At 39.6% G+C, this 27,825-nt stretch overlaps 1 protein-coding gene and 1 long non-coding RNA gene across 2 annotated transcripts in view; one reads left to right on the top strand and one right to left on the bottom strand.

Annotated features, from left to right (window-relative positions):
* Nucleotides 1–27,825, top strand: part of LOC148757836 (uncharacterized) — a 364,219-nt gene that overhangs the window by 231,811 nt on the left and 104,583 nt on the right. The window contains exon 5 of the long non-coding RNA XR_016021507.1: nucleotides 10,187–10,228. This is a non-coding gene — a long non-coding RNA (uncharacterized LOC148757836). The remainder of the gene's footprint in view (nucleotides 1–10,186; nucleotides 10,229–27,825) is intronic.
* On the bottom strand, nucleotides 77–27,825 carry TNFRSF11B (TNF receptor superfamily member 11b). Its single transcript, XM_019714746.3, has 5 exons — nucleotides 27,564–27,825; nucleotides 8,856–9,225; nucleotides 5,012–5,203; nucleotides 3,174–3,398; nucleotides 77–1,297 (listed from the first exon to the last, which is right to left on the bottom strand). Exons 1-5 carry the CDS (start codon nucleotides 27,591–27,593, stop codon nucleotides 909–911), a joined length of 1,206 nt encoding a protein of 401 aa, XP_019570305.3. The 5' UTR covers nucleotides 27,594–27,825; the 3' UTR covers nucleotides 77–908.

The following is a 27,825-nucleotide window of genomic DNA, read 5'->3' as shown; positions in this document are numbered from 1 at the left end:
GATAAAAGAACAGAGAAAATTGTAAAAACTCGCACCCATTAATGTCCCATTCAAAGAAAAGCAGGAGGGAAAGCAATGAAAAATAATTAGAAAACTTTAATGATGTTGTTTACATAATAAAAACATAAAATCTTTTAAATAAGGTACATTCAATTTCTCAGCGCATCTAATATTCAGATAATTTATATTTCATACAGTTTCCAACATTAAACAATTGACTAAATAATGTACTTTCTATAAAATGATATTATAGCTTATATAGGTAAAATTGTATTACCAAAACACTCCACACAGCAAGAATGGCAATACCTATTAGGAAATGCTACAAACTTACCATTAAAAATATATTTTATCTCTTTCATTTGTCATAATAATAAACAGAATATATGTTTTTTTTTCTTTCTAAAATTAAGTCTTACACAGTTTCCCTTTAGGATGATAATATGTACAAACCTTATATCTGAAAGAATATAAATAGCAAATACTATAATAGTGTTGTAGATATATTAGTACTTTTACAGAAAAAAAAATATGGCTTTCTAGTAAAAGCCTATAGACAGCTGAAATCTCAAAGCTATTTAAGTTAGACATTCCCATATTTAGTAAGGCACAATAGAGTCTAGTTTCTTATTTCCAGTTGAATTACTGCAACAGCAATAAGGGAAAATAAAGTCAGTAGATACTGGACCAGATCTGTCAGTTGGATAAACTATTTGGGGTTTATTGAACTTTTGGGGGAGACGTTAGTTCTTTCTCCACACCATAGTTTCTTCCCATGCCCTGGGGCCAAAGCTTGTCCTTGGTGATGAGAAAGAAATCATTTTACCCCCCTCAAGTGCCTGAGAAACAGTTTACTCATCCATCGGATCTGGTCCATTGTGAGGAAACAGCCCAATGACCATTTCCGGTTATAAGCAGCTTACTTTTACTGATTGGACCTGGTTCCCTATCATTTCTAAAAATAGCTTCTGATACAATCTGTACATCGTAAAGCTGTGAAGGAACCTGATGGTCTTCTTCAGACTCTGAGTGACAGTTTTGGGAAAGTGGTATGTTTTCAAGTGCTTTAGTGCGTGCATTAGGCCCTTTAGAGTGTCTTGGTCGCCATTTTTTATTCTCCACAGGCTGAGCAGCTTCAGTAACTGCTCATTTGATTTGCATGCCTTCATTGTTTTTTCAATGTCTTCTGTCATGACTTTCTTCCCTGGCAAGCTTTCCATCAAGCTGCAGAGCTGTTCGAAGGTGAGATTTGTGTGCCCGATGTGTTTCTGCACACTGTTTTCACAGAGGTCGATATCTGCATAGACCAAAAGCACAAAGACACGTTCACATCATGTATATTCTTCTAATGACACCAGCAAACTACACTGAGGCAATGGTTCGCCAAGTTCCATAACTTTGAGGATACCCTTTTCCTTTATTTCGGGGGGAGGGCTTAAGTGATGCTAGTTATTTCTAAGAACTGAGATAAATATTACTTTGTGTTATAATAAGATCATATGCTATATATATTCTGACAAAGCTTTGTGAAAAGGCTTCATTTTGAAAATTACCAGTAGCAAATTACAGACAAATCATTCTCAGTTTTCTGAAAAAAATTGTTTCAGAATACGATGTCAGAGGGGTAGTAGATTGGGGAAGGGGGGTTATCACTTTGTGAGGGATGTAAATGCCTAACTATTACATTGTTTTGTACACCTGAAACTATAATACAAAAAATGTTTGAGAAATTAAAGCTATAACATTTCAGATAAACAAAGTATTCAAGTTAGTTATTTTGTAATACAAATTTTCATTAGTTGATATCTGTCATATGTGATATTTGAAAAGTTTGTTGCTTCAAATGGTTTTTAATAAATAGCACCAGAGGCTCACAACAACAGAGGAGAAGCTCGAAAACCCAATAATATGAGGCTGAGGAACAGGATGATACACACAGCCTAGAGAATATTTCAGTAATGAGCTAAGATAGAAACATAAGTGGGAGTAACTAATGTTTCTATTAACGACATGAGTCATTTAGTATCTGTGAGCCCTAAAGCAAGTCAGTTCATCTTTCTGGGCTGAAATGTCCTCATTTATAAAATAGGGATTTGGTCCTTTCCGATTCTAACAGTCTCTGATTCTCTACTTCCCTTTCTTTTTGCCTCAGGGCTAACTGTATTTACAAAGAATACATTTTGTTTGGCAAAAAAAACAAAACAAAAAACAACAACAACAATAATAACAACAAAACAACCAGAAGTTTACTCTTTGCACAAGTGAAAGCATTCAGCTGTCAAAGATGTCAGTCTCCTAAAATATGTTGCCTCAGTTTCAGGTGTCGGTACTTTTGGGTAGTATAGGACCCTTGAGTCACTTCACTATGGGGAAGAGGAGATTGGCTTTCTCAGTGACAGTGTCTGCATTATGAAAAGCTTCCCCCATTTTTTTTTTCTGACACGTCCTCCCATTGTTAATTGAAGACTCTTTCCACTGTTTACAGTCCACACTGTATGAAATTTACTTTTCTCTTTACACACACACACACACACACACACACACACACACACACACTCACACTCAGTCACTGTTTCTAAAGGAGATTCTTTATAAAATTCTGATAAAACATGAGCATGCTTGGTTTTAACCAGCCCTTTTCTTTAAGAAGCTCAAACACTTTACAGCCCTTATCTCATTAATCCTTACAACACATGCTATTAAAATGGTAATTTCTAGATAGGTTATGTTGTGAGGATTAATGAGAGGATATCTCTAAGACACTTACGGGTTCTCTAGAGAGTACTACCAAATAAATACAACATAGCTTCTGGGTAGAAACGCAAGGTAAGATTCAAAGTGGTTAAAAAACTTCTGGGAAGGTCAAAGAGGATGCTCATAAAAGTGCAAAGGGATGTAGCTTCAGATTTCCTGAGGTCTAGCCTGGCATTGACATGCATTGTGTCTTCTTTGCACATTTTCAAAAGAAGAGGAGAGATGTCAAGGAGGTGAGACTAAAACCCTGCAAGGATGGCTTTAGGAACAGCATTTACATTGTCCCTTAGTGAAAACTTTCGGTCCAACAATAATTCCAAAAGAGGGACGTTATGCACACAACAGAACAGGAATACAGTCTTCTTCCTGTTTTACGATCAAGGGGTGTCTTTGCTTGCTGGTTGACGTGGTTACCATACCTTGGATTATCTTCTTGACCATATCTTGGTCTTTGTTTTGATGTTTCCACAACTTCAGCAGCTGGAAAGTCTGTTCTTGTGAGTTGTGTCTCCGCTTTATTCTCTCCAGACTCTCTGCATTTACTTTGGTGCCAGGCAGGTTGTCCACCAGGACACTGAGCCAGTTAGGGGTAAACTTGGTAGGAACAGCAAACCGGAAGAACGCCTCCTCACACAGGGTGACGTCTAAAGGAAGGTGGGAAAACCAAGGCGATTTACTCAACAATTGGATTCTTGGAGGCTTATTAGACAAAATCAAAATTAAAAACAAATAAACAAAAAAAATACACAATTGAGTTGTCCAAGATAGAATACGCGAAAATGCATAGTTTGAATAAAATCACCCTTCTGTTGGCTGGTCTTAGTGGGAGGTTGCCAATCCAACTGGGCTTATGTCCTTTCTAATGTTCTTTTAGGGCATTTTGGGAGAAAAACTTTAATAAATATTTAATAAGAATGTAACATTACTATAAATTGCAGGAAGAGTTCTATGACTTAATGTAAATATTAACATTCTGTTGAGGTTTGCCTAGGGCTCACCGAGTAATTCAAGGTCTGTGTCCAAATAAATATGATCCTTGCCTTTAAAGGAGTTTGAAAGTAATCTGGAATAGTGTATTATTTTCTGCACATACACAAACACATCATTTACGTTTGGGAATAAAAATGCATATAGACCCATGAGCATATATTAAATGAGAAAACCACACACAAAAAACATGTCACTTAGAAAAGAGGTACAATATCCTCAGTATCTAGGTAGGGTCACTATATCCCAGGGAGTAAGTCTGTCTTTGGATTCGTCAGGCCTGAGTTTAATTCCTGGCTCTGCCATTCACCCCATAGCAAAGTACCTGGCACAGAGTAAGTGCTCAGTGAATGATCAAAGTAAAATGAAAAGCGAATTAAATAAAGAGGTTATCAAAATTAGAAGTCACTACCCTTACCACGCCTTGTCTTAGTCCACTTTTTAGGTAAGAAAGCAGAAGGGCTAAATGACTTGTCTAAGATTTCGATTACACGGTGAAAAAAATGTAAGAACTGGGTTGAAACCTTAAATCTTCCAATCCACATTCCTATGATTCATCTGCTTCTGTGTTGTGCAAATAGATGTTTAGTGAGAGTCCAGCTGGTCCGTGATGTTTTCTGGCTAAATGCTAAAAGGCAGATTATCCTGGTGTAATGAGTCCTTGGTAGAAGGTGTGAGATTAGCATAGTGGTAGGAGTGGCAGTGTGAGGACACCAATCTGATTAGTGTCATCGCCCACATGGAATGCATTCAGATAACTTCAGCTTGGAGGTGGTGACCCTTCCTGTGTAGAATTTAAACCAGCAGGAGGAACTTGGAACTTCTGTGTAATCGATGCAGCAATACCACAGAAAAGTCAATTTCACATTTCTAACTTGCCATCAGTTTATGTCACTGCTTCTTAGTTGCCAGTTTATACTTTGGCTAATGATATGGATATTAAAAGTGACGAAAATACGTAACAAAAAAGTCTGCAATTTGGACTCTGATAATTTGGCGCCAGACATAATCTGTACACCACCCTTTTCCCCATGGGTAAGAGTTGATTCCAGTGTGAAAGGAAGAAAGTCAGGATTTGGAGCATGATCTGTGAGAAGCTGAGGACTTTGAAGGACTTTGAGTTGTGGCTTTAGTGACGGTGCACAGACCTTATAGTCTTAGCTGGTTAAAATTCAAGAAAGGGAAAATATGAGTTTGACAAAGGAGGTGGCCAGGGGGTCTTGTATTCAACTCAGGTGCTACAAAGGCTGATATTTCATTTTATAATTACCTATTCCGCATTTGTGAGTCGGTTCACTGTTTCCAGAACATACATTGTCATGCGTTGCATTTCCTTTCTGAGTCAGAAGGAGACCGAAGGCACTGCAGTTGGTGTGTTTTCTACAGGGTGCTTTAGATGACGTCTCATTCGAGAAGAACCCATCTGGACATCTTTTGCAAACTGTATTTCGCTCTGGGGTTCCTACAAAAAAATACCAATTTAGCACCTTCTTCTCACATACTTTCACAGCAGATAACTCTTTTCACACAGTTTCAGAAAGACTTTACACTTGGTTTTTACTGCTATGTTTTTACTATTAATGTAAAAACATCACATCAAGGCATTCTCATTTTTCACTTCATTAGACAGAGAGAACAAAACTCAGCCCCTTAGGCGGTCTCCCCTCCTTGTCATTGTAATACAAACACAAGTTTGTTTTGCTATTGCCTACAAAACACTTGTGAAATGTGAGAGGCACGGAGAAGGGTGTTCATCAGTCCCGCCTGTGCTGAAGTGTCAGTAAAGTCTTGTCGTCCACCATATTCTTCACACGTTTATCCTGGAAAATCATGAAGATAACTGTTGTGTAACTGCTCTAATATCATTCTCCGAAATCAGTACCCATCAAATGCCGCGTCATTAAATTCCAATCGGTTCCTATCAAAGTTCTTGCTTTCCTGAATCCTAATTGTGAAGCAACTCATAAGAATGCTAACCTTGAGAAGTAAAAATTTACAACCTTATAATAAACTTTGGAAGGCGGCAATAAAGTTGGCTGTTGGCTCAAAGCGTAAGCCTGCAGTTAAACTACCCAGTACATGGACGATGACATGCCGTTTGCTTAAACCGTTGAGATTTAAAAGAGTATGGGTGTTAAAATTTCAGGGAAGGGGGACTGCAAGGGCATTTTATTTCACGGTGGAAAGATACTTGACAAATTTGGAGAAATCATTGGTAGGCAAACTTGAACCAGTCAACAACTAAAGATGCTATTAAAAATACATACCTTTAAACCCTTGACTCTCTTATTCATGGATAAATCATACATTACAGTGTATTTGCATATGAAAATACCTCCATCTAGTGTAAGCTAGTTGAACAGATTTCGACTTCAGTATTCAAATGTAGCTTTTATAGGACAATTCTGGCTTATGCAAGACAAATGGGACAAATGAAAGCTACAGGAAGTTAATGACCTTCATTTATTAAAAATTCGAGCCTCCCACCTCATTGTATCAAACCCCCCAAAAAAAGAGCAAGATAGTTTAGTTCCAGTTTCATCTCTTGCTTCTTCTAACGGGATTAATGACGCATTGACCAGTAAAACTGATGAAGGGCTGGCAGAAAAGAAAGAGGAGGTGGCAAACCACAGGAGGAAACCTTCATATATTAAAAGCCATTTCCAGAGTTGCAGTGACAGCATCTTAGGAACCAACTTAAAAAGAGGTCTATTTTTATTTTTTAAAAAAAGAACTTTCTTTATTTCCAACTCTACACCAACTTCTATAACACCATAAGTGAAGGTGTTTGGGCAGGAATTCCATGGTCTTCTTTCATTGCTCATATTCTGGAAATAAGTGAACCTGGACATCTGGGTCCAAGTCTCCCTTTGCCAACTGCCACATGTTCTGGAAGGCTGACTGCACAAAGAATACTCTTGTCATCCTTAGATACATGTCGACAGCTTGGGTCCTATCGCGCATCCCAATGAGAGATTCATGAGTATGAAATATTCTTTCAGGTAGTTGAGCCTGTAAAGTCCTTTAACAAAAGAAATCTAAGAATGATAGAAGTTTCTTAATATATGTAGTTGGAGGTTTTCTATAATGACCTTGCTGAGTGGGACCTCCCTCCTTGAGAATCGATAGAACTTTTTTAAAGAAAAATGTGTGCATCTAGGTAAATGATTTTTGCCTTGTTAATATCAGTGAAACCATAAAAAGTATAATCTGGCAGGCAAAATAGAAAATATCATAATGATGAGAGTTCTGTTTTGTAGTTGAGAATGTCACCATGCAAGCCCCAAGTAATTACATAGTAATTACAGGACTAACAGATACGATGGAGTCAATAAAACATGAGGGGGAGACAATCTGACTTCAAAACAACAACCAAAAGGGATGGTTATTAAATACTTTTTAGAACAACAGTGCATAGTCTTCCTTCTGTTTGGGCTGGAACCCTCTTCTTTTCCATGAGGAACTTCTCTGTGGGCTTTTAAGGAGGGAGAGGTAAATAAATTCCACTGTGGTGCCACAAAATAAAATGAGTATCTTTGTCCTTAGTCCTCTGGCTGCCAGCTTACTTCACTCTACAAACAGATTTCCATGCTTATGTGAGAAAAATCCTTGCTATTTCCATAGTTTTTCAAAACTTTAGTTTCCAAGCTGCATAGTCCCTTAGTTATTTTTTTTACATATACAACTTACTAAATTGAATTAAATGGATTTGTTTTTGTTGGATGGGCTTTCCCCCCTACAACTTGGCTTAGCTTTTGAGTCCCCGAGTATCATCCAACAAAAACACGGAAGTATCATGAATTGCTCCCTCAAATATTCATACTAGAGGCATTTTAAGGCACTCTCGTGCAATTTGCACCATCTGTGATTAATATGACAAGATTCACAGCTTAGGAAACAATAGATTTCAATTTTTGAACATTTCCTTTTATGCCTGTAAGCTTAAAGTATTTGTCATCGAATAATTTAGACTTTGTATATCACAACTTCTGCAAGTTTTAAAATAGTTACAAATACTTAGCATCTGCTAAACCAGTGGTTGTCAGCCAGGGGTGGCTTTGCCATTAGGGGACAATTGGTCATGTCTGGAGACAATTTTGGTTGTCACAGCTGGGGGAGGAGTGGTGTTAGCACCTAGTGGCTGCTAGATGAGACCGAAGATGCTGCTAAATACTTGACAACACACAGGACAGCTGCCCACAAAAAGAATTGTCCAGCCCCAAGTTTCAATAGTGCAGAGGTTGAGAAACACCGCTTCAAAGTGACTAACCAGCATCTATACTGATTACTACTTCCTCCAGAAAAGTAAGCGAATTACTCTTTATGTTCCCAAGCTATGAGATGATACAGATGACACCGAGCCTTTGTCAATGTGGTAGAAAAAAAAAAAAATGTGGGTTGCAGCTTTTACAAGTTTCAAGGCACACTGGCCTTAACCGATGCTCTTCAAAATGCAAAACGAAAAAGTGCTTGATGCGTAGACAAATACTGACACGTGGCTTGATAATCTGTTTTGTCAAAGATAAAAATAAGCTCACTGATGAGATATTGCTACAGCTTTTATCCTCCCAGACACTCAGCTCCCATGCCAAAGGAAGAACTAGCTTCATTTTTTATAATGAAATGCCTTTCCTTTACCCATTCTCATTTTTTGCATAATTAATTATAACTGCTCATTGTTAGCACTCCAGAGCCTCATTATTATCAGCGTAATTACTCTCTTGGTATCAATTAAGATTTCTGATGTTTGTCAGAAAGCACTGCAGTTTGAAGCTGGCCATGCTGAAGTGAAACATAGATGTACAGGTCAACTATAAACAGTGCAACTCAGAGTGTGTCCCTTTAAAAAAAAGCAATCCATCATGCATCTCATTAGAGAGCAATTTGCTGCATTTGAGATTTGTCATGAAATTGCCCTGTAGTCACAGAGTCTTCCCCTGAGAAATGGTCCTTTGGCAGTGGTCCAGACACATTGCACGTCCCTAGCAGCTTCCATTACTTTTGCAATTTGCTATCCTGTAATGTCATCAGACAAAAGTGTTCCCTTAAACATTCCCTGCTAGACTTGGTAAGATTCTAATTCTTTGGGGCGCATGTTGAAAGCTGATACGTACCAGCTTGTAGCACTCCAAATCCAGGGGGACAGCTCCGGTGCTTCAGGCAGAACTCGACCTCGAGGTAACGCCCCTCTTCGCACTCGCACACGAGGTTCTGAGTGCGATTGCAGTTCTGCTTGACATACTGCAGCTCCTTGCACACGGAGTTGCAGTACAGACACTCGTCACTGGTGTGCCAAGTGTCTGTGTAGTAGTTGTCAGGACAGGGGGCACACACGGTCTTCCACCTCGCTGTACAGTGTTGCTTTAGGTAGGTGCCAGGAGGACATTTGTCACACATAAGCTGACGAGAGGTTTCTGGGTCATAATGAAGGTACTTGGGAGGAAATGTTTCCTGGGTGGTCCATTTAATGGAAACGTCCAGGAACTAGAAGAAGAAAGGGAAAGAGTGGCATGTTAGCCTTGGAATAGGGCGGTGCTGTGCACAGGCATCTTTAGACTCCAAGACCTTTACGATCTGAAGCCTCATGACCTTCCTGCCTACCGGGCTGCACACAGAGTAAGTTTAGAGGTCGTAATTCTTGCCTCTGTGAGCTCAATCTCAAAGACCAAGACGGCGATGGCAGCACACTTATTAAGTAAATCCAGCTCATAGATGAATGGAGTAGAAAGTTCATCAGAATAGAAATGACTGCAGTTAGATGTACCACAAGGTAAGCCACGTGGCCTCAGAGACACTCTATCTCCCTGGACTTCGGGATTGTCTCTAGGTGATTGAGTTGGAGGAACTAGTGGTTTTCAGAACAGCTACACCAGATGCCTTGGTAAAAATGTAGATTCCCAGATCCACAGCCTTAAACATTCTGATTCACTAGAGATGGAATTGGGGTTAGGGATTTAAAAAAAACTCCTGCAGTGACCTTGATGTATAGAGTCCACAATCAATAATTATCCTTTTGTTCATTCACTTGATGAATAGTTATTGAGTCCTTAATATGTGCCAAGCTCTGTCCTGGGACATCGGGAGGCAGCAGGGAATGAAACAGGCAGGAAACCTGATCTTGTGGAGTTCACAGTCCAATTGGGGGAGTAAAAAAAATAAATAGCAAACTACAGATAAATTACATGTTAAAAGGAAAGTGTTGTAAAAAAATTTTTTTTTTAAATAAGCAAAAGAGATTGGACTCATGGAGGTGAAGGTGGGGAGATTACAGTATTTAAATGGGGTGGTCACAACAGCCACATTTAGGACTAGCTCTCTCCTTTTTAGGTGACCCATTCTCAGAGTATATGATTCTAAACATAGAGTGAAGAACAGAGTTGGCGATGTGGGAAGGTTGCATGATTCCATAACAATCATCCTTATCACTCCTTCATTCATCCCACAGATACGCGTTGAATGCAGACCAGGATATACCCGGAACATGCTCGTGAGTAAGACACGCTCCCTGTCCCCGTGGAGCTTGCAATCCACCAGAAAGATTCCTAGAATTTTAAGACTGATGTTTCCTCCGACACATCACAGGGCCCAGGCTTGACACTCCTATGTCAATGATATCTAGAAAATTAAACGACCACCTCTTTTCATGTTAACTGGGAAAAACTTCAGGGAGCAGGCAGGGTTTCAGAAGTTTCCCTACATACTGCACGAAGACTGCTATACAGCAAGAGATAGAGGATTTTGCGGGCAGGGGTGCTGCTTGGGAGGGCAGATCCGATGGGGCATTCCTTCTTGTATTCTAAATCTCAAAGGGTCTTGAGGTAGTGTTTCACACGAATTACAGGAGACACATGCTCAGAAGAAACAGTGTCCTATGTGTGTAGAGGCGGTTTGTTTGGTTTGTATTATTTGTTTTTGGTAGAGGGACTATTTTCAGGCTTTGGGGAGGTGGCTGGCCAAGCACAATAAATTTTTCTAAACTCCTTTCTTTGCCGAACTCAGGAAATTTCACAGAAACCCCTTGACCTGGGAAAAGCATGCCAAGCTAGGGAAACAGTACTCCCTTTGGAATTAGGAGTGACAAAGGTAAAGAATGACCTTTTTCATAAGCATTTGGGCATTTTAATCTAAGTAATTTCATTCTCTTCTGATGGGAACACAACAAGCGTCAGGGCTGACTGGACCTGCTATGAGCTGATAAACCAGAAAAAAGAACAAAATATCTCAGGGCAATGGACCTTTTAACTGAGAGCAGTTTTTCAAAGTGTTGCGATGTAAGGGACTCCTAATCAACAAAACATAGAATGCAGTGCAAAATCGGTTGGTCTTTTCATAAAGACCTGAGGGTTTCTGGGGAAGATGTACTTGAATATCCCTGGGGTTCCTTATTGTCTCAGTTGGAGTGCGTCAGCATTAGGAGAAAGAAATGGACCAGTATTCAGTGAAAGTTCTGGTTAGCTCTGGATCTTTCAGAACTAGATGGAATCAATTCATTCACTCAGCACACACTTATTGAGTACCCACTGTATACCAAGCATTGTAGGAGGAACCTAACATATGGCAGTGCACAAAACAAAGATGGTCCTTCTTTCAAGGAGCACACAGTGTAGTGAGGGGGCAGACAGCAGAGAAGTGAAGAAATAAGTAATTATAAATAACGATCAGTGTTTTGAAGGAAACAAAGCAAGATCCAATGACTTTGTTGCTTCTTGGTCATTTGAATATATGATGCTGCATCTTCCAAGACCCCTCGTGTGGATTTGGCACAAATATTTCTAAAATCGTCAATGCTAGGAAATTGAGTTTTCCTGGTGCAACTTGCAAAGACAAGAAAAGCCACGAGAAATGCTTTTTTCCCTTGCTGTTTACTTTTGATGGTTCTGTTGCTTTCAGGAGGCCTGGCCCAGAGGTGCAGAGGGACGCCTTTGTCTTGCATGCTACCCATCCTGGTAGGACTAGCAGTGAGGCCTCCTCCAGCCCAGCTTCCCATCATTCCCCCTTCCCCATTTCAGTGTGGTCAGCAGCGTGTACTTGTTCACCAGTGCCGGCCGACTGTCTTCTCCCTCACTGAGAAGTGATGGAGATGGGCTGGGAAAACCTCAAGATGGCACCTCTATTCCTCACTAGAAGGAGCCACACAAATCCAAGATCAGACCAAGAAGGCTGAATCGATTTGGATTTTTCTAGGCAATTGGACACGACCCTGTTGCTTTCCTGAAACTATGCTATGGAAATTAGTTGCCAGTTCTTCAAAATACAGGGAAGTTGAGGTGAAAGGAACCCACAGAGAAAAAAATTAAATAAGGTTGACCTAAGGATGAGAGAGCAATTGTATTGGTGAAGGTAATTTCTCCACGGCCACTGCATGGAGTTATCATATATATATATATTAAAAAATCAGAAATCCTTGAGGAACTGCAGACTTGTTTTCAGCAAGTTCCATTGGGCTTCTGTGTTTGATTTGAAAAATTTCCATTTTGGTAAAAGACAGAACGCGGTGTGGCCAAAATTGGACGTTTAGATCTCAATCTCTGGTTAGCCCCAATTCCCACATAGAATTTCTTGAACTAGTTACTGTACAGAAGATGGGCAAGATTAATAGAACTCTTCATCAGTCCTCTCACTTACTTTCTTTTGCATTTCCGGGAAAAGCAATGAAAAAGATGCCACAGGAAGACAGATCATTTTAACATTGGCTCTATCTCCTGTGGCAGCTGATAATATTGAAAATCTCATAAGAGTTCAAAAATTATTTTCTGTGTATAATGCATAACCACTAATGAACATCTGCAAAAGGTAGGACATGAGCATAGAGGTGTCTGCCGAAGCATAAAGTGCTGTTTGAAGAAGAGGCCACTCTGTGTTCGGTATTTGATGCTTGACTTTTAAAGAAAAATTCAATGGAATTTTCTCTCCATTTTTCCTTTCTCCCTCATCCCATTTCCTATCTGTCCATCCTTTGGTGTAGAACACTTGTGCTTGAAGGGAAACCAAAAGTCCTCCAAGCTAGTGCTTCCCACCAGTCCAGGAAGTCTTCCTGAAGCCCCCATGCCTCTTTTCTTGACAGGCCTCATCTCTAATAGCTTTGTTCTTCTCCTCACCTTCCATTTGTAATGTTGGACAGTGTTAAAGAATTTTCTGTTTCAAATCCAGCCATCTTTCCTCATCTCTCAACTGTTAGCAGATGATAGTAGTGGGTGAAGAAGGTGGGTGGGCTGACTTAGTTGTTTTCTAAAGCCTTTTCTAGCTCCACCATTGTCGTATTCATTGGTTTGACAGAGCTTAATTAGCCAGTGAACTGGAAACAGATGTCTTGCTCTGACCCCCTTGCTCGTCCTAGATCCACTGCTTTATTAGTGCAACCCCTTTTTATTGCAGAACTTTCTTTACCAATCTCCACTTTCCAGATTCATGCATGCCTTCCATTTCCTCTATAAAATCAGCTGATGTACCAGCAGCCTGAAGTCTCAGCTCTGCCTTCTCCTCTGGCATGCAATCTCCCATCTGCTCTTACCAGTGGAGTTGCATGCTTACCAAGAGTCAGCTGTGTGTTTGATGCTGAGTCTGCTTCTGCTTGTTTTATATATGTATCTATATATGCTATAGTTGTAACACCATTAGGTAATTCAGTTAACTACTATGTAAACCAATAAACATGGGTGTGAAAAACAAAAGAATTATTTTTGTATAAAAAGTAAATGGAATGCTCTGGAAGTGAGTTGATAAAGATAAGCCACACACACACAAATAACCTATCATAAATTTGGGGTACCTGAGTCAATCGTAAAAACAAAATGGGGAAAACATCTCCAAGGATTATAGAACCAATTTATTTCATAAATGTCTTTCAGTTCAAAACTGAAATGAATGAGCAATAAATTATAGATTAAGTGTTGTGAAAGAAAGGCAGCATGGAACTCCAGATAGCAAACACAGATTCCAAGAAAGGCCCAGGTCAAATCTCAAAATACAGGTGAATAAATGTTTATTTCAATGTTTTAAGTCAAAATAAAATATTATATATAATATTTCTTTAATAATATTAAAAAATAATTTTATTATTTTAATATAATAATCTTATTATTTTATTTTAATAAAAATTATATATACACACATATATATATATATATATAATTTGTATTAAAAGTTTTCATTGATTTTTCAATTAGTCATCTAATTCTTAATCCCAAACACACGAAATCTCTAATGAAAATTCCCCATATTTACAAAGTAGAGTGATATGGTAATTGCATGTGCAGGCAGCAAAGGTGGGCAATATGAAGATAGAATTCTGTTTTGTCTATTCCATTCTAACATATACACATTAAATCTCTATTCTGTGCCAGGCAGTGGACTAAAAAATAATCTTTATAATATTTTGGTTTTTGTACCTACTTTAGGATGTTTTACCATTATCAAGTCTCCGCCAGCTATAAAAATGAGTCTTAGAATGAGTAATTAACCATCCCAAATCATAATAATTAGTGGAGGCAGAATTCAAACCCAGAGCATGTGCTATAGAATACTAGTTTTGGGGCAAATCCTTTAACATTTACCAAATGCTCTCACTTATGTTATAGCCTTCATGAATGGTCCAAAAGTGAGCTCTGAAGTGCTAATTTGTCATTCAAACTCAAGAGCACAGAGTTGGGAGATCAATCAAAGAGTTCTCGAAGTCCAGATGAACTGACGATGAATTTTCTTTCCTTGTGCTAACACTACTAGCTCTTGTCCAAAGCTACTGAGATGGACATTTCTCAGATAATAAGTGACTTGGCTACAGCATTCTACTGGTGCGTGCTTCTTCCTGAAGGGCAAAAGAATACACTTCCTCCAGAAGTTTATTTTTGCATTGTGCAGCGCAGCCAATCCCATACTGCTGCGCTTGCCCTCTGGGATGCAGAACCATGAGTGACCTAGTGGGTTTCCGTTTATGGAAAATTCATTAAAAGGAGCCCACACAAAGCTTGAAATAACTATTTGGTTTGGGAGTTCCTTTTGTGATCCCTTGTCATGATCTTTGCCACAGAGAACTATTTGAGGACTATCCAGAGTTAGGTAAAGTGGTCAGTTTGGAAATCATGCCATTTTATAGTTCACCTTAGCCAAGAAAGGACACATTCAGTATATACATCTCCTGGTGAGTTTCCTAAAGATCTCTTGTAATGCGAACTATAAATCTTGTTAAAAGAACCTATTTTCTTATGGAAGTTAGTTTATTTGATTTTCTATAGTTTTATAGTGTAGTTGCTCCTTTGCGTTTTCTTCCATTCCTTAAATCATTCATTCATTCATTCATTCATTCATTCATTCATTCAACAAACGCTTATTGAAACAATTGCTATGCTCCGGAAATACTGCTAAGTGATGGCGCTGAATAAATTAATGTTCCTGTTTCATAGGAACATTCATCTAAAAGCCCACTCTGATGTGAAATACTCATAAATCACTGTAATATAACTGGTGGCAGAAGAGAGGAGAATGAGAATGAGGACAGGTCAACAGAGAAACAGATCAAAAAGGAGGAAGGGTTGAAGGTAGACACTGGTAATGGAGGAGAGGAAGGGATAGCTATAGTGGCTGATTGCATGGGGAAGGGGTACTAAAAAGAATAATTGAAGAACATGCCCATGAATTCTACCCATTAGTGATGTGGCATTGCCATTAATTACTGAGAGAAGAAGGGGAAAGTTATGGAGAAAGACAATGAATTTAGTTTGGAACATCTTCCACCCGTGAGACTCAAATGATGGTTTCTAGTAGACAATTGGATATATGTACCGGGACTTCAGGACAGAAATACGGATAAGGACACAGCTGTTAGAGACATAAGCACATAAATGGATCTAGAAGCAGGGCAGATGATATTACCCAAGGATATGGTATACAAACAAAAAAAGGACAAAAGTGTTAACCTTTGGGACTAATAAACATTTACAAGATGGGATAAAAAGAAGGCTGAAAAACAGGGATATCACAGTTTCAAGATGAATTCTAAATGAATAATGAAAAATCCGTTCTAAAAAGTATACAGCATGGCAATTAATTAGATCAACGTGAATTAACATGAGTACTTTCAGCTGGGAACCTGAATTTAGACTATACTCAGACCACCAGGTTAGTAACCCTGGGCCACTATCTTACCTCTAAAACGAGCTCAATCCTTATTTTACTTATCCCTGCAATGGTTCATTTCAAATGAGTAAAGGGATACAAACTTGGAAAAGAATAAGGTTCCAGACAAGTATGAGGCATTGTTACATATGCTAATTACCCAGGATGTGGGGAATGGGAGAGAGTTTGAATTCAACTCATTTCTGAAGATATTTTGAAGTTTCTAGTCCATTAGGAAGCAACACACCTACAATGTGCCGTAAATTGATTATCTACCCTGTTCTTGTCTCCAGGAAAAGCATCCCTGGCATGTTTTTAAAAATCAGTTTCAGTGTCATCCCAACTGGTATTATTTTCTTGCTCTAGATCAAATGCTACAAGGCAGTTCATGGGTTTGCTCAGAGGTCTCAGATAGAAAAGTATTAGTCTCCATACTCCTAAGCATCTGTAAATGCTTAGCATGGCGTCTTACACATAGCAAGAATTCAATAGATCAAATTTAATTTTATCCAATTCAATAGCTATAATGAATATCCACTATGTGCAATTAGAATTATTGATGATTATAAAGACGCAGATAAATATCCACCATGTAAAGGATCAATTTACAAGGACAAGCACAGAACCTGCGATTTTCTCATCTGTAAAACGATAGTGATGACAGAATTTGCCTAAAGGAAGATTTTCTTTTTTTAAAGCATCTTTCATTTTGCATGGCCTTTTGCATGCATTCTTCCATTTGTATGTAGCTTCCATTTTAAAGGTGAACGTGTGAGAAAAGCAGGTTGTTCATTTGAGAGGTTTATCTGCGGCTGCCAGTTTCCCCCCAGAGGGCCTACCGCTGCTTCCTAATTTTCACAAGCCAGTTGTTTAGCTGAGGATTGTGTCTCTAGGTAGGAATAAAAGCAAGCGAACTAAATCTGTTCATCTATACAGACTTGATTTGGTGCCACAGCTTTTACCAGACAAACAGGGGAAAGAAAATGCAGGCAATTATGATTTATTAGATGAATCACTGGGCCAAAATTCTACACTATTTTGCTTCCCTTGGGGCTGAAGAACTGTCTCCAAGTAAAACTGAACTTTAAATGTGATTCTTTTTTTGTTCCCTTCAGAATTTTCCTTAGTTGTGTGAAGGCTTTTAAATTCATTAGCGGTAGCTTGTTTGTTTGGAATCAACCAGAATTGTCAGGACGTATTTGTTTATGATGCTTTGGGTACTTCAAAGGAGTGTTACAGACAGTTAACATTTGACAGATTAATTAAAAAAGAAAAAGAAGTGGGGGGAATCTCTGAGAAAAAGAAAAAGATTTTGTAATGCAGGTAAACACTTAAAACTTTCCAAGGAAGGTATGTAGAAACCTCCCATATTTGGCTCCCACATCTTAATAGTTCGTCTCTTGAGCTTCTGTTAGTCACCAGATTTGAGATGTGACATCGATTCTGAAAACTTAATTCAACAGCAGGGCTGGTTGCTGTTTTCCTTGTAATTATGTCCACTCAGGCCCACTTGACAAGGCCGAGGGCGGGATCACTACTTCAGAATTTTCTGTCTGTAGTTCCTGGCTTGTTAGGCTCCGAATTGGCAATACATTTAGTATGTTGCCAGTTTTGAGCATCAATTTTTAAATTCCATGTTATTTCTACAGTGCTTTCCTTTGAAGATCACATATGGCTCACATCATCTTAGGAATCTCTTTTGGTTGCTAATGATCTGGATTGAAGCCCAATCAATATATGATTAAGGACAGCTGGTGAGAGAAAGTTAGAAAAGAAAAGCCATGGTGGTTAGGAGATAGAATAGAAACTCGGAGTAGAAATGGAATAAAGTTAAACATGTTAAACATATGTCTGACTTAAATATGGAGACATTTATTGTGTGCCTAAAACATGGAAAACACCATCCCGGCAGCCCTGGGTAGTGCGGTGAATAATGGCTTAGTATATTATATTAGGTTGGTGCAAAAGTAATTGCTGTTTAAAGGGTAAAAAATAATTGCAGAAACCGCAATTACTGTTGCACCAACCTAATATTAGTATATAGTAGGCTCTGTACTAAACCCTTTCTTCACATGCTATTATCATCCATCGCCTCTGACCACCTTTAAGGAGATAGGACTATCCTCATTTTATAGACAAAGAAACTGATTCTCAGAGAAGTTGAGTGACTTGTCGAAGGTCACAGGTACACAGGTCAAAGGTACACATTCAAGTTGGGATTCAAATCGCCCCCTGTTGGAATCTAAGCCTTTAATAGCTGACTCTTCCCTCTGGGGACTTGCAGTTTTATGAAGAAGACAGGCATATAAATGATCAACTACAACACAATGTAAAATTCAGTAAGATCTGTCTTTTGTCTGTCTGTCTGTCTATTGTGAATGAAAAAGGGGCTATGTAACAAACCTGACAAGCTCACATGGCAGGCCTGACACACTCAGTGACCAAAAATAACCACACAGGATGGTCGGATCATAAATTCCTAATCGGGCGGCCATGTTGGGTAGTCACATCCCAGGCCGGTAGCTTCCTTAGTACAGGTCAATCTTGACCTTAAGTGAGCCTGTCTACAGTCTTTTTTACATCTAAGAAAGCATCCCTTTGAAATGTCAGAGTCATCTTCTTTTCTAGACTCCTCAGGGCATAACAACTGTTGGAGCAGAACCCCTCATTGTTACCTTGCCCCCCCCAAAGCATCTCTATGTGCTGTAAATGTTAATTATTAATTCTCCTGTCCTCACCCATGTAAAAGTGTCTTCATTTTGCTTTTTATCCAGTCCTAGAGATCCCCACAACTTTGTTTTCTCCCAACTACTTTCTCAACCATCAATGGACTTCATGTACCTTCCCTAAGTTTTCTCCTTTGATTCTAAATGCATAAAAGGAAATGCAAAATGCCATTCTCCAGAGTACTTTGCTCACTCAGTCTGTTGAGATTTTGCTTCCAGCATGTCCTCAAAATTTTGGCTCAAATAAACTCTTATAAAACTGTTTTGTAGGCTAGACATTCTTTCATTAACTCTGTCTGTCTATCTGTCTGACTACATAAATTCTTCTCCTTCTCCTGTCCTGAAATGCAGTTAGGTCACACAGCCTCTCTGGAAGACGGTCCTGTGAGATTGATCAATGAGTTAGACTTTCCACGAGGCAGTGGCTTCTCAGTGACGCACCCCTTGAATTGGCTCTCCTTCCTTTTCTGCCTTATTCTTCTTTCGCTCACTCTTGCTTCCCTAGGATTGCAATGTTTAATAAGGTACTAAAACACAAGTGTTTGCCTCCTGCGCTGTTCCCTAAGGCATCTGGGCGGAGAACTCAACTCTAATAGGAGGCCCAAGCATTTAATATCCAAACAACAACAAAAACATGGTGACTCCCTGGAGCTGAAGGAGGAGCTGGAAAAGGATGAAAAACACTTTGGCATCACCTTGCCAAGGATTTAGCATTTCTGAATCCCTTCCTGGGGCATTCTTATGCCCAGCAGAGAAGAGAGCACTGGGTCGAAGGCACCCACATAGGCTTAGCTCTGATTCATGAGTATTTTTCACTGGACTGAGTTACTAGATCTAAGCTTGTATAGGGCAGAAAAAAACTCACTCAACCAGGTAACTTATGGAAAGTTACTTAACTTCTCTGAAACTCAGTTTTCTCATCTGTAAAATAGACACTAATCTCTGCATGATACGATGTTTATGAAAATTAAGTGAAACGTTGTGTGATTTTCATATAGGGTACAAATTCTAAGAATAGTTTCTTTGCGTTTTACGATCACCTCCTTTTGGCTTAGCTTAAATGGGTTGAAGTTGTCCTGATGAAAGATGAAGATGAGTGAACCTCCACAAAGGAAGGATCAGTTGGAAGTGATGAAAAAAAAAAAGATCCCTATTTGCGTACTCTCACAAAATAGGGTGTTTGATTTAGTCCCCTGCTGAGTATCTGTTCACCCTCCCATTTTGCAGCCCAGCTAAGCTTTTGAGTATTCTCAGTTGCATACATTTTGAATTTTCACCATCAGAAAAGGTCCTTGCTCATGAGTCCTTCTTAGAATACGTTTGATGAAAAAGGAGTTTACGTTGATCATCAAAAGCTGTAGATTTTAATCACCTTTGATCTTTAAGGGCTCTTTGCAGTTATTGTCCCTCCGTGATCAGAGCTATGACTGGGGTTTGGCTACTGCATCAGTCAGGAGTGGCTGCGTGTTACGCTGTGCCAACAACCAACTTCACAATCTCAGTGGCTCAGTAATCACAAAGGTTTATTTCTCACTCATGCTACATCCCTAGTGGGTCCACTGAGGGCTGTTATCGTTGCCCATTGCCCATGACCTAGGATGATACAGCAACTGATGTCTGGAAATTGGCTGGCTTGTTGTGGAGGAAGGAAAGAGACAAAATGTTGGGGGTCGTATATTGGCTATGAAGTGCTCTCATTGGGAAGTGCCTTATTGGCCAGAGCTATTCACACCATCCCACCCGCCTCCCTGCCCAGAAAGGAGGCTAGAATACAATCTTACCAAGTTTCTGGAAGGGAGGAGAGCTGAGCACAATTTACAAACAGCTTTAGCAGTTACGTCATCGTTCACTAAACATCATTCATAGTTTTCAGTTGACATTTCTTGTAGCACAATCTAGTTGATGTCTTTCTTTTTACAGGGTATTAAAAGGACAGACAGGAAACAGAGCGTGTGGGCGCAGACGTTTCAGTCTGTCAGCCAGGTGAGGTATTCAAGTGTAGTGTTTAATGTCCACTCCAACCTACCCATTATCATGCTTATTCCGCTCCACGGTGTGACATTTATTCCAAAGAGAGGTATGCAATTGTCATACTTCCCTGTGGACACAAATTCAAGGAAAATTCTGTTCAATGAAAAAAGGAGATTGCTAGTGACCATGCTCATCCTTCTTCCGTAAGTCCTGAGGGAATGTCTGGGAACTTCTTCTAGGTGTAATGTAAAAAATAGGCACATTAATGATTTCTATGCATCCTAAAGACAGTCCTTGTTTCAGAATGGGACACGAGGTTTTGGTTTATAAAAACTAATCTCTGATCCTGAAGCAAATCTTAGCACTTAAAAGTACTAAGCAGCTTCTTTTGTGATCACATTGATATAAACAGAATTTCTTATGCATGAAACCAGTTGGGCAGAAGAGACTTGGATAACTGCAGCAAAATGGATTAAAACCAAAAACAAAACACAAAAACATTCCTTCGGGAATAAGTAAGTTTGATTTAACTACTTATTTGAAAGCTTCAATATTAATGTTAAATTTAAATATATATTTAAGTATTTAAGTACTTATTTAAATAAGTCTGAGTTTTGCACGTTTGGGATATTAAATAGTATACCGTATAATCAATCTTTTTTTTTTAAATTCATTTTTTCAGTGACTAAAGCTTAAAGCTGCAGCAGACCATATCACCTGGTCCAACACCCCTATTTTAGAGCTGAGTAAAGGAAGACCACAGTCACTGACTACTATGGCAGAACTGAGAAATTAGATCTCTTTGCTGTTGCAGAGGTCGTAGTGTTACTATGTCCCACAATTGAATTCTTAAATTACATTTCTTTTTGTTGTTGGTGGTGTTGGTGCCAATTCATGGTAAGGGGCACTTTCAAAAGAATAAGGTCCTGCTGTTCATATCATCTAAGAATAAAAGATAGCTTTTTTTTTTTTTTGAACAAGAAAGTAACATTACTACTATGTGGCAAGAGAGCTGAGGTTTTGGGATCAAAGACCAGAGGAGAAAATTGAATTTACCAAAGGCAGTCACAAAGCTTAGATAAATTACTGTCTCGTTTTAAATCTAAATTCATCTTGACATCTATTTTCCTATTTTAGAGTTGATTATTTAAGAGGCACTTATAGAAAATACTTTCACAGTGCAGACTCAATTGAAGTGAAAATCCTCAGGCTATTCGTTTCATTGTTATAGAAAATGCTTCAAGGAAATTAAACCATGTTTTCACAGTATTAAAACTATAATTTAGGGAGATACTTTTTTTTTTTTTTTGTAATCACCATGAGAAAGTAATAAATTAAGCCTGTTAGGAGCACGTTACTTTTTTTAGAAGAGCGTCAGGAATGACGTTGCACTTCTTCCTACATCTTCTGTCCCTTCCTGGTCAGGTGGATTCAGGTGCTTCTGCGAAATTGGGGCGAAAATATATCTATCCAAAACTTGGCAAGTTATGTCACCTTGTAGTTGGGAGAAACCATTTTAGTGTGTCTGTAGACTCTTCTGGGCTTTGGAACATTGGTTTAGAGAAGCCAGGTGAATGTGAGAGGGAGTGGGTACCACACAGCTTCTTACCTAATGTGTTGTAACACTATTCTTATCCCTTACAACTGTCTAAAAGAATTCTTTTTTTAGACATTTCTATGCTAGTTACCCCAAAATATTCTGTGGTAGTGAGTTCCAAAAACTAATTACATGTCACATAAAAATACCGTCCTTGTATCTATTTCAAGTTGGCCATACCTCACTCTTTCTTCTTGCATAGATAGTTTACAGATGTTGCTAGGATTTCCGATTCACTAGTTCCTGCTATTGTGGGTTGCTAAGTTTTATTTTGATTTTTGTTTTCTTTTCTAAACATGGCTGCTATTATTGTTCATATTTGCATTTTGTTTACCAGACTATCGGTATCAGAAATGTGCTCTGGAGCTGCTGCTTCCTTCTCTCCTCTCTTGCTCTGTGAAATCATTCTTCCCTAGGCTTTAAAAACCTGCTCTATGCTGATAAGCCAGATTTTGTATCTCTAGCCCAGGCGAGAATTCTCCTGAGCTCCAAACTTTTTTGAATCTAAATGCCTACTTGACATCTCCATTGGCACATTTTACAAACATATAAAATATATCAAACCAGAAATGAACACCTGATGCTCGAACCAACCAGATGGGAAGGTCAGAAGGCAAGGTTCAACTGAGCTTCGGTAGCACATCCAAAGGTCAGTGTATGAATCCGGTTCATCTTTGTTGCTCACTTAAGAATGGGCCTTCATGAGCCTCACAGTAAAACTCTACAAACGAATATTTAAATATTGGTCAGGTGGGTAGAGTGTTACATTTATATCTTGAAAGAGATCAAAGCCAACATTAGAATGTTCAATCTCTGCGAGTAAAATAAATTCTGTTGGAACATCCATGGAAACTGGTGGAATCTACAACATGCTAGCAAATCTCACCATAGCTCCTTTGACTCAGCACACATACAGTTCCTGTCAGGCACTGTCGAGACTTGGGGAGTACAAATATGGTGAAGATGGAAATCTATGTTTACAAAGAGCTCATACTTTGTTTATCACAAGGGGGGTGCTATCCCCTAGAAATTCTGGAAATGTGTGGGGGATTTCTGTCGTCACTCTCGCTGACTGTGTGCTGCTAAGTGTCCTGAATGATCAAGAATAAGCCCAGGGCCCACACAAGAATAAGTCCCATTGACAACGGATAGAAGTGATCTGAGGAAAAGAGCTGTGTAGCATTATCTGAGCCAAGATTCTAATTCCATTTTCTACGGACACAGAGTGGCTTTTGCATGCTTTTTATACATACTGAATTTTCCAAGAAGTCAACAACATAAAATTTGGTAGAAGGTTGTACTTTACTTAAAACTTCAGTGAGATGTGTTCACCATTTCAGAAAAGCACAGCAACCATACTGACATTGATCATGGTTTTGAGCCTCAGTGTGACACGTGCTCCGGTCTTTATTCCTAATGGTCTGTTCGTGGCCATTGGACACGAAGCTCCTAACATGTCACTACTTCATTACGTCTTCAAGTGAAGCTTATTTTATTATAAATTACTTTATTTCTCCTTTGTACTATAATTGTGTTGGTATGTTGACTTTTCAAAATTATGTATATAGGTAAAATATATGCTCTCTACATTTCAGGAAAGCTAGGGAGTTGTTACAAAGGATTTATTTTAAAAGTGCATGGGAGAAGTCTGATATGGTAGAGAATTACTGCCCTATAGGGTAACATACAAATACACTGATAGTTTGGGCTTCCCTATTCTATAGAAGCAACTTAAGGGGCAGCCAAGTATCATCAGTTAAAGCCTTGAATAATGCAGACATAATTTTTTGTATAAGATTAGTTTCTCTTCAGTCTACTTCCCAGTTCTCTCTCTCTCTCTCTCTCTCTCTCTCTCTCTCTCTCTCTCTCTCTCTCTCTCTCCCTCCCTCCCTCCCTCCCTCCCTCCCTCCAAAGGAGAAACTCAAGCTAAAGGAAATGCTATTGCTTAATGTGATGAGAACAAAGCTTTTCTCAGAAAGCTTTCAGAAAAGGAAGCATGCAGACAGGAGGACTGAGCGCTGCTTAGAGAAAAACTCAGCAGGCTGGTTAGTAGATAGGAGAGCAAGAAGGTATGAGTGTGCGCTTAGTGTCCCTTTGATAGCTATTGCCATAGCTCTCGTTCTAGAACTAAGTGAATAAAACATCTGGCACAGAATGCCTTCTTCCCAACCAATGGAATTTGACAACGGTGGTTTAAACCTAAGAAGTAAAATTAAAGGCCAGATTGAAATTAGGAATTGTGCTGAGGGTTGCTAGGTGACAGAGGCCAGGAAGGTTGCTAGGGACAGGGAGCAGGACTGTTTTGGATTGAGTGTATGTCAGATTCACCTAGAAACTCACAGTGATCATTCTCTTTAAATAAACAAATAAATAGGCTCGAGAAATACTCAACCACTGCGGGAAGGGAAGGAAACCAAAGTAAACAACAACAAAACAACCAAAAGCCTGAAAGGTATCATCCTAAAGGAAGTCCGATCAGTCAGGCCATTGTCCTGAGATTAAACACCTACTACCCTGAACCCCTTGCCCTGCCTCCCCACTCCACCCCCGCTGGAAATCCTGTCATCATAACATTAATTCAGAGCTTAGTGTTGAGAAGGCCAGTGGATGGTTCTGGCACTCTATGACGGAAAGTTTCAGCCACCAGTTAAAATCTAGACCTAGGCCAGGAGGTTCCCAGTGTATCAGGTGGCTCCTGGGCAACCAGGAAAGAGAGAACTTAGGGATGTGACTCCTGTACCTTGCAGAGCAGGTCTCTGCTTAATTCCATCAGTGAACATTCCAGAAAGCCCAGGACCCTGGCATTAGTCTTAGGGACCACACCCCCTCACTGCTTGCCTACCAGCATCTTTGCTCTCGTAAAAGACTCTAGAATTCTGCTTTGCCACAGAATTTCATTTTCTCCCACTTCTTGGGTTCAGGACACCTTGGTTTTGTCTCCAACAACGAAACATTCTACTCTTCCTTCAAATTAAAAGTCCGTGGCCCTCTCGCCCTCCTCAGAGTATCATCAACACTTCGTTTACATAATTCTCTTGTTTCTGCATTGTCCTAGTTATTTGTGAACGTAATGCTAGAAGCTGGTATGGATAAGAATCAGGAACTTCCTGTGATTATCTAGCATGTGTCCATAGCATTATCTCCAGTTTAAGAAGAAAACACTCAAACTCAAAAGAGCTGTAACTTGCCCACTGATATTTAGCAAATAAGTGGTGTTACTAGCCTTTGAATTTTGGTCCAACTGAAAACCACGGCACTGCAGCTTCCTAGGGGGCAGGATCTTTATAGTCCCAAGTCACCCAGTACGGCCCCTTTTGTTACTGTCGTTCTCAGTACAATTCCTCCTCCAAGGTCTGCCTTCTCCATGGGGCAGGAATGGTACTCGTCTTGCTTTCCACCCTGTCCCTGGTGCCCAGTGGCATTCCTGGTACAAAGTATTAAATACCTGTAATGCTTCCAGTACCTAGAACTGCAGTATATACAAAAGGGCATTTGGGCTCTTTCTGTGTGAGTACAGAGTGCCCATTTCCGATCATTCACAAAACAAAAGCACTCTCAGAAAGTGCAGAAAGGGAAAGGGAAACCTTTTCCTATTCCAAGTGTTTACTATGTTCAAGACACCAAGTTTTCCCTTTTGACAATGCTGTGTCGTCTATAATTGGTATTATCTATCTTACCTCATATCTAGCTTACCATACAGACCACATACCAAACCATTTGTCTACCTACTATTTAGGAACTTATTAATTAGGTACATATACTATTTAGTGGAAATTCTGAAATGTAAAAGTCACTGACAATATGTATACCATTAATTAAATCTTTGACAGAACGCTAAAGACTAGGAAAAATAAAAGTGTCCCCGTATTAATAGCAGGATCATTTATACTAGTCCCAAATTGGAGTGGTTAAATCAATTGTGATGTGCTTGTACACTGGAATACTATACGGCAATGAAAACAAATTATTGCACACCCAACGATGGGGATGACCTCACAATAGAATTTTAAAGGAAAGTAGCCAGACACAAAAAAAGTGCTTCAAATCCACTTATATAGTGTTCAAATACAAGCAAAACTCATCTATGGTGTTAGTAGTCCGAATATTGGTTACTCTGTCCATGAACATAATAGGGACGGAGAGGAAGCCCAGGAAGCTTCTGGGAGCTGATAATGTAGTGGTGCTCGATCGGGGTGCTAGCTTGTGAGTGTTCACTGTGAAAAACTGCATTAGGCATTAGGAGTTGTGTAATTCTCCATGTATATCTCCCACATATATATGGTGGTAGATAAGATTAGCATACTTACATGTGGTCTTCTGTCCAACCTACCTTTCCTTTGGTGACTTTGCTGTTTGTTTATGTTTGTGTATCCCACAAACTAATTGGAAGACTTCTAAGCCTTCCATTCACTGTGCTTTGGATGCTGAAATTCAAGCATTTACTCCAACGCTTTCAACACAACAGGTAGCTTAAATAAGGGTTTTTCTATCCTTTTGTGAATGTCTGATTCATATCTCAATCTATTCCTCACTTTAGTGACATAAAGGAAATAAGTCACTGGTCATAGAATAATCTTCAAATCTTATAAACTTCATTGGTCAAAAATCTAAATTGAAAAAAAAATGCTAAATCTAGTCACAGAGATTACTTTCTTTTGCAAATAGTATGCTAAAAATAACTTTTAGCCCTATTTAGTGCTGAATTTCAATTATTTAAATATACTTTAGAACAGCATTAATCCACCAATATTTTCTGCATTATACTGAAGTTGAGAACTGGAAGAAGCCATTTTATTAATAAATTTTTTATTAAAATGTTAAATTGCACAGTGATGGAAGTGTGTGTGTGTGTGTGTGTGTGAGAGAGAGAGAGAGATCTTTTTTCTTGTGCTAATTATTCAACATTTCCCAGGACATTTGCTTCAGTGGGGAATGAGCCTAATGCTCTATGGTGTATCACTGCATACGAAGTTTATTCTAATAGTTTCAAAAAGTCTGACATCCCCTCCCATCTTACTCTGAGTCTAAAGGACCACTTCATTGTTAATAATACTAATGCCCAAGTTAACTAAGCAAAGATGGTCTGAACTACATGAGGGGATTAACCTGAGATGTAGAAAGGCAGTAAATAAAATGGGTAAAAATCATTCCAACAACGAAAGGTGTAGAGCTCCTCTCTCTGCTCCATCAACCCAACAGGAACTTTCCAGAGTAAAGGGACAGACACCCCAGGAGAGGCGCACGTTTAGCTTGGAAGAGCTCTCCTGTTCCAGCCTGACCCCACGTCTCTCCTGGGAGCGGGCGCGCGTGGAGCTCTCGTCCCCATCAATCCGCGGGGAGGTCCGGAGGCCAGGCGGCAGGCAGCCCTCCCAGCCGTCCGGGGCGCCAGCACCCGTGTCCCCTCGCCCGGGACTTACCACGAGCGCGCAGCACAGCAACTTGTTCATTGTGGTCCCGGGAAACCTCAGGCGCTCGGAGGCGGCGGCGGCGGCGGGGCGAGCGCTCCAGTGGATGGCGGCGACTCCGCAGCCTGTGCAGTCATCACGTTATATATAGCCCCCGGGCAACAGGAAGTACCGGCTTGGCTTTGATCATCCATTCCCTATCTGTACCAAAGTTTGCACCTTTTTTAGGATCTTTGGGCGGGAGAGGTGGACAATACAAAAAAGCCCCGGGGTT

The sequence above is a fragment of the Rhinolophus sinicus genome, chromosome 6 (genome assembly GCF_057876585.1).
Source record: "Rhinolophus sinicus isolate RSI-liver-muscle chromosome 6, RSI-T2T, whole genome shotgun sequence".
NCBI lineage: Eukaryota > Metazoa > Chordata > Mammalia > Chiroptera > Rhinolophidae > Rhinolophus > Rhinolophus sinicus.
This window is presented reverse-complemented; position numbering and strand designations above follow the sequence as displayed.

Coding starts and splice junctions, on each gene's coding strand:
- TNFRSF11B (XM_019714746.3), bottom strand. CDS start 27,593: ATGAACAAGTTGCTGTGCTGCGCGCTCGTG. Junction 5,204..8,855: donor ATTTGGAGTGCTACAAGCTG/GTACGTATCAGC, acceptor ATTTTTTTGTAG/GAACCCCAGAGCGAAATACA. Junction 1,298..3,173: donor GGTCAAGAAGATAATCCAAG/GTATGGTAACCA, acceptor TGGTCTATGCAG/ATATCGACCTCTGTGAAAAC.